At 38.2% G+C, this 12,475-nt stretch overlaps 1 protein-coding gene across 7 annotated transcripts in view; it reads left to right on the top strand.

Annotated features, from left to right (window-relative positions):
- Positions 1–12,475, top strand: part of LOC139122114 (CREB-regulated transcription coactivator 1-like) — a 100,895-nt gene that overhangs the window by 57,414 nt on the left and 31,006 nt on the right. For all 7 annotated transcript variants that reach the window (XM_070687511.1, XM_070687508.1, XM_070687507.1 and 4 more), the window contains one exon: positions 5,855–5,901. In XM_070687511.1, coding sequence (XP_070543612.1) covers positions 5,855–5,901 — 47 coding nt within the window. The remainder of the gene's footprint in view (positions 1–5,854; positions 5,902–12,475) is intronic.

Below are 12,475 nucleotides of genomic sequence, written 5' to 3'. Positions count from 1 at the left end.
ACTGTGAACGAATGCAAGCTATGTTAAATAACTATCTTGAGTTGCAGCATATTATAAATATTTTGTACCTACCACTGTATCACTATCAGAAAATCAGAAGGAAACAAACCAGTCAGAGCATGGAGCTACACTCTATGGTCAGAGAAACTGTGGTCAGGATGATGCTGTCCAATTTTAACATTTGTCTCTTAGCACACACCAGATACTTATGACTGTCTCACAACATTTCCATATCATTTTATATTCAGTTTTTATGATATTTAGTTTGCTTTTCACCATATTGTATGTCCTTCCCTGCATTACGTAATTCAAAATTAAATTTGGTTTTTGCCTACACACACTTGAGGGGTAAACTTATTTAAGTCTCATAGATTAAGATGCATGGTTGACTTCACATGATGGTGTGGTGAGTGTAACAAGGAAATCTTTTTTAATCAAACGCCCAAATTTATTTTCTATTTGATTGACAATAGATACATGTGTAATCAATGCCAATAATCCTGTTTAAGTAATTTGGTTTAGATTAGCCATTGTCCACTTATGGTACAATAGTTTGTTGCTAAATTTTTCGCCCATTCTGCATTATATAAGTCCACCATTTCCTGTTTTACATATTTTTAGCTCCCATAGCCATATATATATATGGCAATGGAAGCTATTCTTATAGTCTAGGGAAATGTCTGTATGTCTGTATGTCTGTATGTCTGTCCGTCAACATCAAAAACTCCAAAACCGCTGTACATTTCATCTTGATATTTGGTGTGTACATGGATGATGGGCTGTAGATGAGATTTTGTTCAAATGAAGTTGTCATTGCCAAAAATATGCAAATTAAGTGAAAAAATGTAAAAACAGTCAAAATTGAAAAAACTCAATAACCACTGAGCAGATTACATGAAAAATTAGCATGTAAGTACTTTGGGCTGACATGAAATGATTGTGCACATCTTGGGTCAGTATCTGGACTTGCTATTTTTCATGAATTTTTTTTGTAATTTTCTCCCATTTTTGGTCAAAAAATCTTCTTCTCTGAAACCACAAGTCCGATTGATTTGAAACTTGGTATGGAAGTGCATAGGAGTGACCTTTCCCAAATTTGGGCAAATCGTGGTGAAATTTGCATATTTTTAGTTTACACGTCCATAGACTCCCATGTATAAGGCAGATCTCCATAGACTCCCATGTATAAGGCCACAAAAAATAAAAATTTAGTTCTCATCGTATTCATATTGCAAAAAGGATGCAGTGACACAATTTTTAGTCCCCACGGATGAAGTCCAGTGGGCTTATAGATTGGGTCATGTCCGTCTGTTCGTCCATCCGTGAGTCCATCAGTCACGCAGATATCTCAGGATATTTTGAGAAAATGTCATGTGACCTTGATGACCTTGATCTCAAATATACATATTTGTCCATAACTCAGTAACCACAAGTGCTACCACCCTTCGTATATGGTATGATGGGACACCTTATGACGCCACATATTGTACCTCATTAATTATGCGCATATCTAATTTTGAGCGAGCCAATAGAGCTAGAGGTCTGATTTTTGGTATATAGGGATAACTTAGCAATACAATTTTTTTGACAAAATGTCACGTGACCTTGGTGACCTTTGACCTCAAATATACATATTTGTCCATAACTCAGTAACCACAAGTGCTACAGCCTTCATGTATGGTATGATGGGACACCTTATGACGCCACATATTGTACCTCATTAATTATGTGCATATCTAATTTTGAGCGAGCCAATAGAGCTAGAGGTCTGATTTTTGGTATATAGGGATAAGTTAGCAATACAATTTTTTTGACAAAATGTCATGTGACCTCGGTGACCTTTGACCTCAATATACAGTGTTTCCGTTAACGCAAAATCCTGCGTATTTTACGCAAAATTTTTCGGAAACGTTCAGCTACACCTTGAAGCCCCCAGGTTGTTGTTTTTTGTTATAGATGCATGCGCATTACAGGAAACCCCCAAGTTCTACAGAAAAGACTGCCCAGGTCACTTCAGATACTGATTCCTACCGTACGCATTTTGAATACATTTTACGCAAATAAAAACTCAGTTGCGTAAAATCGTACGCAAGTTTTGAAATTGTAACGGAAACGCTGAATATACATATTTGTCCATAACTCAGTAACACAAGTGCTACAGCCTTCATGTATGGTATGATTGGACACCTTATGACGCCACATACTGTACCTAAATAATTATGCGCATATCTCATTCTGAGCGAGCCAATAGAGCTGGATGTCTGATTTTTGGTATATAGGGATAACTATAGGAGAGAAATTTTTTGACCAAATGTCATGTGACCTTGATGACCTTTTACCTAAAATATATGTTTATGTCAATAAATAAGTAACCACAAGTGCTATGTCCTTTGTATTTAGTAGGATGGGAGACCTTATGACAACACACGCTTTACCTCATTAATTATGTACACATCTAATTCTGGGCAAGCGAATAGAGCTAGAGATCTGATTTTTGGCATATAGGGATTAATTAGCAATATAATTTATTTTTTCAAATGTCCTCGATGACCTCGATGACCTTTGACCTTGATTATACATATATATGCATATTTCAGTAACCACAAGTTCTATACCCTCCAATTGTGATAGGATATTAGACCTTAAGATGTCACATCTTGTACCTCATTTATAATGCGCATATGTATTTCTTGGCTGGCCAATACTGCTAGAGGTCTGATCTTTCTTACCAATTTAGAACCATAACTTAGACATGCCTCATGTGTTTCAAATTGGGAACAACGACATAGACCTATGTGCCCATAGATCTCAACATATACACTCCAGTGATACTTCTTAATGACCACATTTTCCTGCCCCATCAAGACTAATACTCCTATTACAAGTGGGGACTATGTCATTGTAAATGACTTGTTGAGTTAATGGTTGTATCACAGTATTCGATGTATCTAATTCTGTATTTTTTCCATTTTATATTCTGAATAATTACATTAAACATATTTCACTGTCTCCAGTACATTTCATTTAAGTATTTTCACTTCATGCACTTTATCCTTTCACACATGTTCAAATATCTGACCAGAGAACAAACACTAAATAGTCCAGGATGGGAGCTACAGTGTCATTGAGACGCTATTTTTTTATCCTATTTGCATTTTTGGTGAGGCCATCCTGAAATGAGCTATCAAAGATATCCACCTTCTTCATCAACACATATATCACAAAAAGTTATTTTCTACATAACATAGCAGAGCTCTGTCGACTGTTAGGTCACTCAATTTGCAAAACCACTGGTCAGACAGCTTTAATATTTGGTACACAGGTCGCTGTGATGACCTTAGTGAGATAATTTCATACAGTCAGGAAATACTTAATTTTGTATCCATGTCTATAGTAGCTTCAGGGACATTGGCCCTGTGTTTTATATGTTGTGTTAGTGGATACAGGGCAGAGATAAGGGATGGCGTGGGGACTGCTGTTCGATGTAAATGAACAGCGTTGTGCCGTCAGAGTGTGCCACGATGGCCAAAGTGTGGGCATGGCCTAAGTTTAGTGAATTGACCCCGAATTGACCCTGCACATAGAAATATAAAAAATAAGCACTTACGCGTACTTTTATGTAGAAATTCTGCTGTGAGTGTAACAATATTGCCACACGGAAGCTAGATAGCTCAGCAGTACAGGTTGATTTCACCAGACCTTTAAAGTGCAGACGTTCATTCAGTTATCACACATATTGACTAACAAAGAGGAGTCACATTGTGTGTTAATTTCTGTATCAGACATTTTGTTTATCAGATGCAATAACATTATATGCTAGTTTGCCTTGAGGCTATGATAATGAGAGTAGGGTGTCATTGACTCAATACTGTTGTATCAATGCATCCACAGTTGGAGACAGCAGAATTATGGCAGAGTTTGCAACTGTATGCTTATGTTTCCCAACCTAAACAAAATATTTTAATTTGCCAGTATACTGAATACTGTGTGACAGCTCGCGCAGCGGGTGCCAAAGGTGGCTGCAAGCAGCTCACTGATATGCATGCGTGTCAGTACAGTACAATAAGCTTGGAATTCTTGACGACATGATCGCTGCTATTGCAACCCCATGATTCTTGTGACAGTGTCATTTTACATCACAGCTGAGCCTCAATAGTTTTTTTATTTTGAGCAAGAGTTGCAAGCAATTAAGTTGCAAAAACTACTAAATTAACTTTAAAAAATGGATATAAATCAAAAAGCAGTTCATTCTAGGATGTATAAACAAGGGGCCACTGTGGGCCCCTACTCCTGTCCCAAGGGGGCCAGTTTAGAAAATCGGGGGCCATCATCATCACACATGTAAAACCCTTGAATTTTCTGCAGAAAATACTATAGTCTATCAAGTCAAGAAAAGGAGCATACTAGAGATCGGGCCCCCTGTAACCAACCAAGCGTACACTGCAAAGTTGTCCCCCATACGTACGCATCAGGCCCAACAATGGCAACAGCAACCGTTTGGTTTGATTCAATTGTTTACGTAACTTATGTGATGAATTATTGATATGTCGGACTTGAACAACTGTATAAATTGCTAAGGACTGTGATTTTGACTGTGGAAACAATCATGATCAAAGCTTAGCGCACCGGTAAGATTTCTCCGAGAGTGGCCCCCGATTTGCACACATCAACAATTACTCATACACTGATACAGCACGACAGTGTAGCCAGTAAGACCTAAATAAAGTGATCGATACATCAACTTTTAAACATAACTTGTATGTATTAGCAAATTTACGATCATTGGTTTTGACCAAAGGGTTTTACACAGTGGTGTGTTCTATGCATAGAACTGGTTACTCTTGGAAACGAGATATGTCCGACCTAATATGTGTTGGTCTTCAAAACGATCATCTGGCCAAGCATGGATGCTTTCCTTGGAGTGTTCAACATTTTGTTTCAATGTTTGTATGCACGGTAGACGTTGCAAACGCTTCAATTTAAGGGACTGCCCGATCGTCCTGGGTTCATCAACTATATTGGCGTTAAAAATCCGAGTGGCGACTAGCTTTTCACCATTACGCAGCGGTTAGTGCCGTTGTTTACATTCATCGGCTATGCCACATGCGCACGGGTCCAATACACAATCGCCCCAACATCAGTCCTTTCTACCCAACTTCCTATGTACCACCATATATGCTGTAGTGGGTATTTAATGGCAAAGGTCGATGAGTAACCGAATCGTTTTACATGTCACACTATGACTGAGGTAATGACCTTCGGGGAGCTACGCGAATGTATGAACTACGTGAACTCTGCCTGAACATCCCATTCATATAATGTTGCACCCTAAATGGTGCATCAAATGTTGAAATGGGGGCCATTAGAGATTTTATTGCACGAATTGCGCAGTGGCGCGTCCTAGAATTAACTCTGAAAAAGCATCCAAATATTTTGATTCAGGATAAAACATACAACACCATTCTATAGCATCATCAGTGCATTTGCTGCACACTGGCAGCCATCTTGTGTCAAAGGTCACTGCCCCGGTCACCGCTGTGGCACAAAGTATATTCCAGCGCTGAGTAGTCGGTCTCAGCTTAGCAAAAAAGTATCTTTATCTAAAACCCATCTACCGTATTATGAACAGTGAACTGCCACTTTATTGAAATTACTTATCTTCATGGGCTTATGGGCTCAACCTTAGTATGATATTCCTATGTACATTACTTAATAGCATGTAAACATAAACAAGATGATTTAAAACATGCAGTGATTGTGATATCATATGTGTGATGATTTTTGTAGATTGAGGAAACGTTAATAGACATTTAGAATGACTTGTATTAATGTTTCAGATTATTTTTATTTACAGCAACAATCACATCCAAGACCCAAGTCCTGTGAAGTACCTGGCATAAAGTAAGTCCTAAAGGAACTTCTTCATAGATGAACTAAGTATGATATATTGAATATATGATGAAATCTGCAATTTTGTATTTTTGGTGCAATTTTTGCCATTTTTGGTCAAAAAATGTGTTTCTCAAAAGCTAGTTGTCTGATGGCTTTGATATTTGGTATACAGGTTCCTAGGGGTTGTCTTACTGTGATATATTGAAATTTGATGACATCTTCATTTTTTGTATTTTTGGGTCAATTTTTGCCATTTTTGGTCAAAATATTTGTTCCTCAAAAGTTACTCATCTGATAGCTTTGCTATTTGCTGTACAGGTTCCTGGGCTTTATCTTAATGTAATATATTGAAATTATGATGAAATCATCAATTTTGTATTTTTGCAGCTAATTTTGCCATTTTTGGTCAGGCCATCCTGAAATGAGCTATCAAAGATATCCACCTTCTTCATCAATACATGTGTCACAAAAAGTTATTCTCTACATAACACAGCAGAGCTCTATTAACTGTTGGGTCGCTTGTTTTTTTCAAAACTGCTGCTCAGACAGCTTTAATATTTGGTTTACAGGTCCCTAGGATTAGGGGCCGTCGATAATAAAAACTGACGCACAAGAAGCGTAATTCCTTCGTTTTACTTGAAACCCCTCCCCTCCCCCTCAAAAGGAAAGTTCTTATGCGAAATCAATTTCGTATTATGATGCCATTTCTGACAAACCCACACGCACCTCTCCGATCTGCACGCCCGTGAAAAAATACCGGAAGGGCACATGTATTTCGCACGTAGGAAAATGCTTCACATACATGTTTCACATTGAAAAACCATACAAGTTTTTATTTCACCTTCATGTCTTTTCATTGTATTTTCTGTCTCCGTATTTTGTAGTCATTCTGTTCTCGATGAATGCGAAGGTAGTTTGAGTTCTCGCTGCATAGACGCAAAACAATAGAAAATCCTTATGCGATTTTGACGCACACAAAACGAAATTAGCTTTTACCCCCTCCCCCCTAAATGAAAGAATTACGTTTGTCGTGCGTCAGCTTTTATTATCGACGGCCCCTTACCTTAGTGAGATAATTTCACACAGTCAGGAAATACTTAATTTTGTATCTATGTCAATAGTAGCTTCAGGGACTTTGGCCCTATGTTTGTAATTAGGGTAATATGTCTAGAAATACTGCAGCAAATTTGATGAAACTTGGTACAGATCTTTAGCACATAGTCTCATATAAGTTCACAAAGACACTTATCAGTGTCATTCGAATTAACTGCCAATTTGCATATTTAATGAACTTTCCTAATTAGTGGGCTATCTCCAGAACCACTGCATCAAATTTGATGAAACTTGGTACAGATGTTGATTTCTCGGTAATCTAATACTGTGAAGACATTAAGCAGTATCATGTCAATTCATTGCTAATTTGCATATTTGATGAAGTTTTGTAATTAGTGTGATATGTCTAGAAATGTTGCATCAAGTTTGATGAAACCTGGTACAGATGTTGATCTTTTGGTGGTGTGATGGCGTGCATTGATATTTAGTAGTATTATGTCAATTAACTGCTAATTTGCGTAATTAGGCTGATATGTCAAAAATAATTCATCAAATTTCATGAAATTTGGTACAGATGTTGAGCTCACATTGGTTTAACATTTGAATGAAGACATTTATCAGTGTCAGTCAAATTATTGCTTATTTGCATATCTAATGAACTTTCCTAATTAGTGGGCTATGTCCAGAAATACTGCATCAAATTTGATGAAACTTGGTACAGATATTGATCTTTCAGTAGTGTTATTGCTTTAACATTGAATAAAGACTCTATGCAGTGTCATGTTAATTAAAATATAATTTACCTATGTAATGAACTTTCCTAATTAAGAGCGATATATCCAGAAACACTTCATCCCATTTGATGAAACTTTGTACAAATGTTGATCTCACAGTGTTGTAATACAGTTCATTGACACTTAGCAGTATTGTTTATGAAATATGGTACACGTGATAATCAGTTAGTGTCATAATAGAATGCAAAAATGTTTGGCAACATCGTGTCGATTAATTACCATTTGACTTATTTAATGACCTTTTGTAATTAGGGTGGCTGCCCACATTGGTTTAAAGAGGCACTCCCACTTGGTAACATTTTTAAAACACATTTTTTTAATGCCAACGGTCGATATTTGATGTGGCGACTCCGCGCGGATCGCGAGATATCGATAAAAACATGTCATTTCCCGAGCGTATTTTTCACATCCCGAAGTTTTACGATCGTTTCTGGTTATGACCCGATATTCCCCGAAAGTGTGTTGTTGTGCTGATTGACGATATTCTAAGGAGTCCAAAAACGTTCGAATGACGCAATTAATTTACCTCCTACTGCGATGACTTTATATACATCATTATCAATGCCTTTACCTCTGGTAATTCTGTTTTAAAACTTCTCCTTAGTTTTTGTCGTTTTCATTATTCTCAGTCAGTTGTATTAAATTTTTAAACAATACCACATAGATATCAGTTTTTACGTATAAAATATAAGTTGCCTCTGATGACTACATTTTGTCGTCTGCCACACAGTTACGCGTGGTTCGATACATAGCAGCCGCCGCGTGTGGTATGCGCGCATACCACGCGGCGGCCACTATGCATACTATGTATCAACCGCACCTATCTGTGCTAGTCACCTATGCGAATTCTGGTGGAATCAGCAAACTTTGTTTTTCGTTTTTTTGCCGAGTCAGTAGTGCTTTCTCCCATGGGACATGACTGATCACCGATGCCAGTGGTACTGCTGTGGCGTACAGCAACGTCACGGCGTAGACTCGTACTCCATAGCTTAGTTGAAAATGGCCCCAGTGCCGAACGTTCTATGTTCGGAAGCTGAATTCAGGTGGGCCACCGGAATTCAAATCTCGCGATCCGCGCGCAGTCGCCATGTCAAATATCGACCGTTGGCATTAAAAAAATGTGTTTTAAAAATGTTACCAAGTGGGAGTGCCTCTTTAACATTGTCACCACCATGGAACTCATTTTTAATCACAGACCCAATTAATGAGCAGGACTCTACACTCTCCAAGGACTTGTAATGAATGTACCCATTAACAAGTGGGTAATATGTCATCAACGATGACTTGTTTTTAGGAGAACCATCCAAGTTTTGTGTATGGCTTTCTATTGCTTCTTTGAATAGAAATTACAGCTGTGCAGTCCACTCCTGCCAGCTATGTTTTTCCGGGTGCTAGGCGTAGCTGTAAAAATAGTCTATCAAAAGAGTTAGCCAGGAACTGCAGATTTTGCCAGCAGTGGCAGTCTTTTGATCAAAATGCCAATGAGAATACCTCCCACAGGCTTGTTCCAATTCATACAAAAAATAGAGGTAAAGACCATTTCATAGTGCCTTAAATGTTGATTATGTACTGTCAACGTCATTGGCGATCTTGGTATTACAAAGCATGGCCTTGGATGCACCACGTTGCATTGATGTGTTGCTGGATAACATAACTTTGACATTGAAAATCGTCATATGTTCTTAAATTTATCTTGATGTTCGTTCATGTGTAGAAAACCAAAGAATGAGGCAATGTGGCAGTGTCTTCTCATAGGTACTTGCAATTCAGGCACGCTACTTGTACTCTGACACAGGTTTTACCTCATAGCATCATATACAGAGATGAAACATGACAAAGCACCTCACCCTTGTGGAAATCAACATTGCAGTTGCTGGAACCCTTCAACCTTTCAGACAGGCAACCACTGTTGTTATACAAACTTTGCTGCAAACCTTGCAACACTTCTGTCATCAGGGCAAACAGCTGATGACATACAGATTTGGATTCACCTGGTTGATGTATGAAGCTTGTAAGATGGTGGCCTTGACCTCTCTCATGATGGGCTGTGATTGACCACCAAAACCCAATGAGCTGCTTTCTGACACACAAATGTAATGACTTATTAGTGAGCTTACCAGTAAGTGGGGTGTGCATATTTGAAGCTTATGTATGTGTTGACTAGAGGTAACATTCAAGGTATGTCCTTCACCTGTTGGTTTTACACCCAGTGTAGTAGTACTTCCACTCTGGCTGGAGTGGTCTAACCCTCTCAGTGGTCCAAACCTCTCAATGTACTGACAGTAGTTACAGAGTAACATAGGCCCTTGCCACTGCTCTTCCCCACCACCAACAGCCTTGTAAGCCAGGGGTGCATATACATGTACTGTATTCAATATCAAAATCTGAACATTTCTATCTTGATACATAGTGTTGTTAAGACAAGTAGTAGTATTAGCTCCCATAGCCATATGTATATATGGCAATGGAAGCTATTCTTATAGGCTAGGGAAATGTCTGTATGTATGTATGTCTGTATGTCTGTACGTCTGTACGTCTGTATGTCTGTATGTCTGTATGTCTGTCCGTCAACATCAAAAACTCCAAAACCGCTGTACATTTCATCTTGATATTTGGTGTGTACACAGATGATGGGCTGTAGATGAGATTTTGTTCAAATGAAGTTGTCATTGCCAAAAATATGCAAATTAAGTGAAAAAATGTAAAAACAGTCAAAATTGAAAAATACTCAATAACCACTGAGCAGATTACATGAAAAATTAGCATGTAAGTACTTTGGGCTGACATGAAATGATTGTGCACATCTTGGGTCAGTATCTTGGACTTGCTATTTTTCATGAATTTTTTTGTAATTTTCTCCCATTTTTGGTCAAAAAATCTCCTGCTCTGAAACCACAAGTCTGATTGATTTGAAACTTGGTATGGAAGTGCATAGAAGTGACCTTTCCCAAATTTGGGCAAATCGTGGTGAAATTTGCATATTTTTGTTTACACGTCCATAGACTCCCATGTATAAGGCAGATCTCCATAGACTCCCATGTATAAGGCCACGAAAAATAAAAATTTAGTTTCTCATCGTATTCATATTGCAAAAAGGATGCAGTGACACAATTTTTAGTCCCCACGGATGAAGTCCAGTGAGCTTATAGATTGGGTCATGTCCGTCTGTTCGTTCATCCGTGAGTCCATCCGTTCACGCAGATATCTCGGATATTTTGACAAAATGTCATGTGACCTTGATGACCTTTGATCTCAAATATACATATTTGTCCATAACTCAGTAACCACAAGTGCTACCACCCTTCATATATGGTATGATGGGACAGCTTATGACGCCACATATTGTACCTCATTAATTATGCACATATCTAATTTTGAGCGAGCCAATAGAGCAGAGGTCTGATTTTTGGTATATAGGGATAACTTAGCAAAACAATTTTTTTGACAAAATGTCACGTGACCTCGGTGACCTTTGACCTCAAATATACATATTTGTCCATAACTCAGTAACCACAAGTGCTACAGCCTTCATGTATGGTATGATGGAACACCTTATGACGCCACATATTGTATCTCATTAATTATGCGCATATCTAATTTTGAGCGAGCCAATAGAGCTAGAGGTCTGATTTTTGGTATATAGGGATAACTTAGCAATACAATTTTTTTGACAAAATGTCACGTGACCTCGGTGACCTTTGACCTCAAATATACATATTTGTCCATAACTCAGTAACCACAAGTGCTACAGCCTTCATGTATGGTATGATGGAACACCTTATGACGCCACATATTGTACCTCATTAATTATGCACATATCAATTTTGAGCGAGCAAATAGAGCTAGATGTCTGATTTTTGGTATATAGGGATAACTTAGCAGTACAATTTTTTTGACAAAATGTCACGTGACCTCGGTGACCTTTGACCTCAAATATACATATTTGTCCATAACTCAGTAACCACAAGTGCTACAGCCTTCATGTATGGTATGATGGGACACCTTATGAGACGCCACATATTGTACCTCATTAATTATGCACATATCTAATTTTGAGCGAGCCAATAGAGCTAGAGGTCTGATTTTTGGTATATAGGGATAACTTAGCAATACAATTTTTTTGACAAAATGTCACGTGACCTCGGTGACCTTTGACCTCAAATATACATATTTGTCCATAACTCAGTAACCACAAGTGCTACACCCTTCATGTATGGTATGATGGGACAGCTTATGACGCCACACATTGTACCTCATTAATTATGCGCATATCTAATTTGAGCGAGCCAATAGAGCTAGAGGTCTGATTTTTGGTATATAGGGATAACTTAGCAAAATGTCACGTGACCTCGGTGACCTTTGACCTCAAATATACATACACTAAATAGTCCAGGATGGGAGCTACAGTGTCATTGACGCTATTTTCTTACCAACCTTCAGTGTTAGCCATTTCTTATTCCCTGGATGATCAACTTAGGTGGCAGGATGCGATGGTTATGTCAGTTAAAACTTTCAACCATATACACTGGCTTCCATCAGCCTTTGGGCAGTATCAACTGTAGAAAATAGGCTGTCGCAGAATAAGGTATGGTGTTACCCACAAAAGGGCTGGACCAACTGCATGGCTGTCTTTTTAATGACACCTCGCTCTTGTTGTTTCCCATTGTCTCCTTTCTTATATTTCTCTCCTAAGTGTAGGGCAAAAGTGGCCACGTACACTGTTGCTGAATCACGTA

This window comes from Ptychodera flava, chromosome 21 (genome assembly GCF_041260155.1).
Source record: "Ptychodera flava strain L36383 chromosome 21, AS_Pfla_20210202, whole genome shotgun sequence".
Classification (NCBI taxonomy): domain Eukaryota; kingdom Metazoa; phylum Hemichordata; class Enteropneusta; family Ptychoderidae; genus Ptychodera; species Ptychodera flava.
Note: the sequence above shows the minus strand (reverse complement) of the source record. Positions and strands in the feature narration are given on the sequence as shown.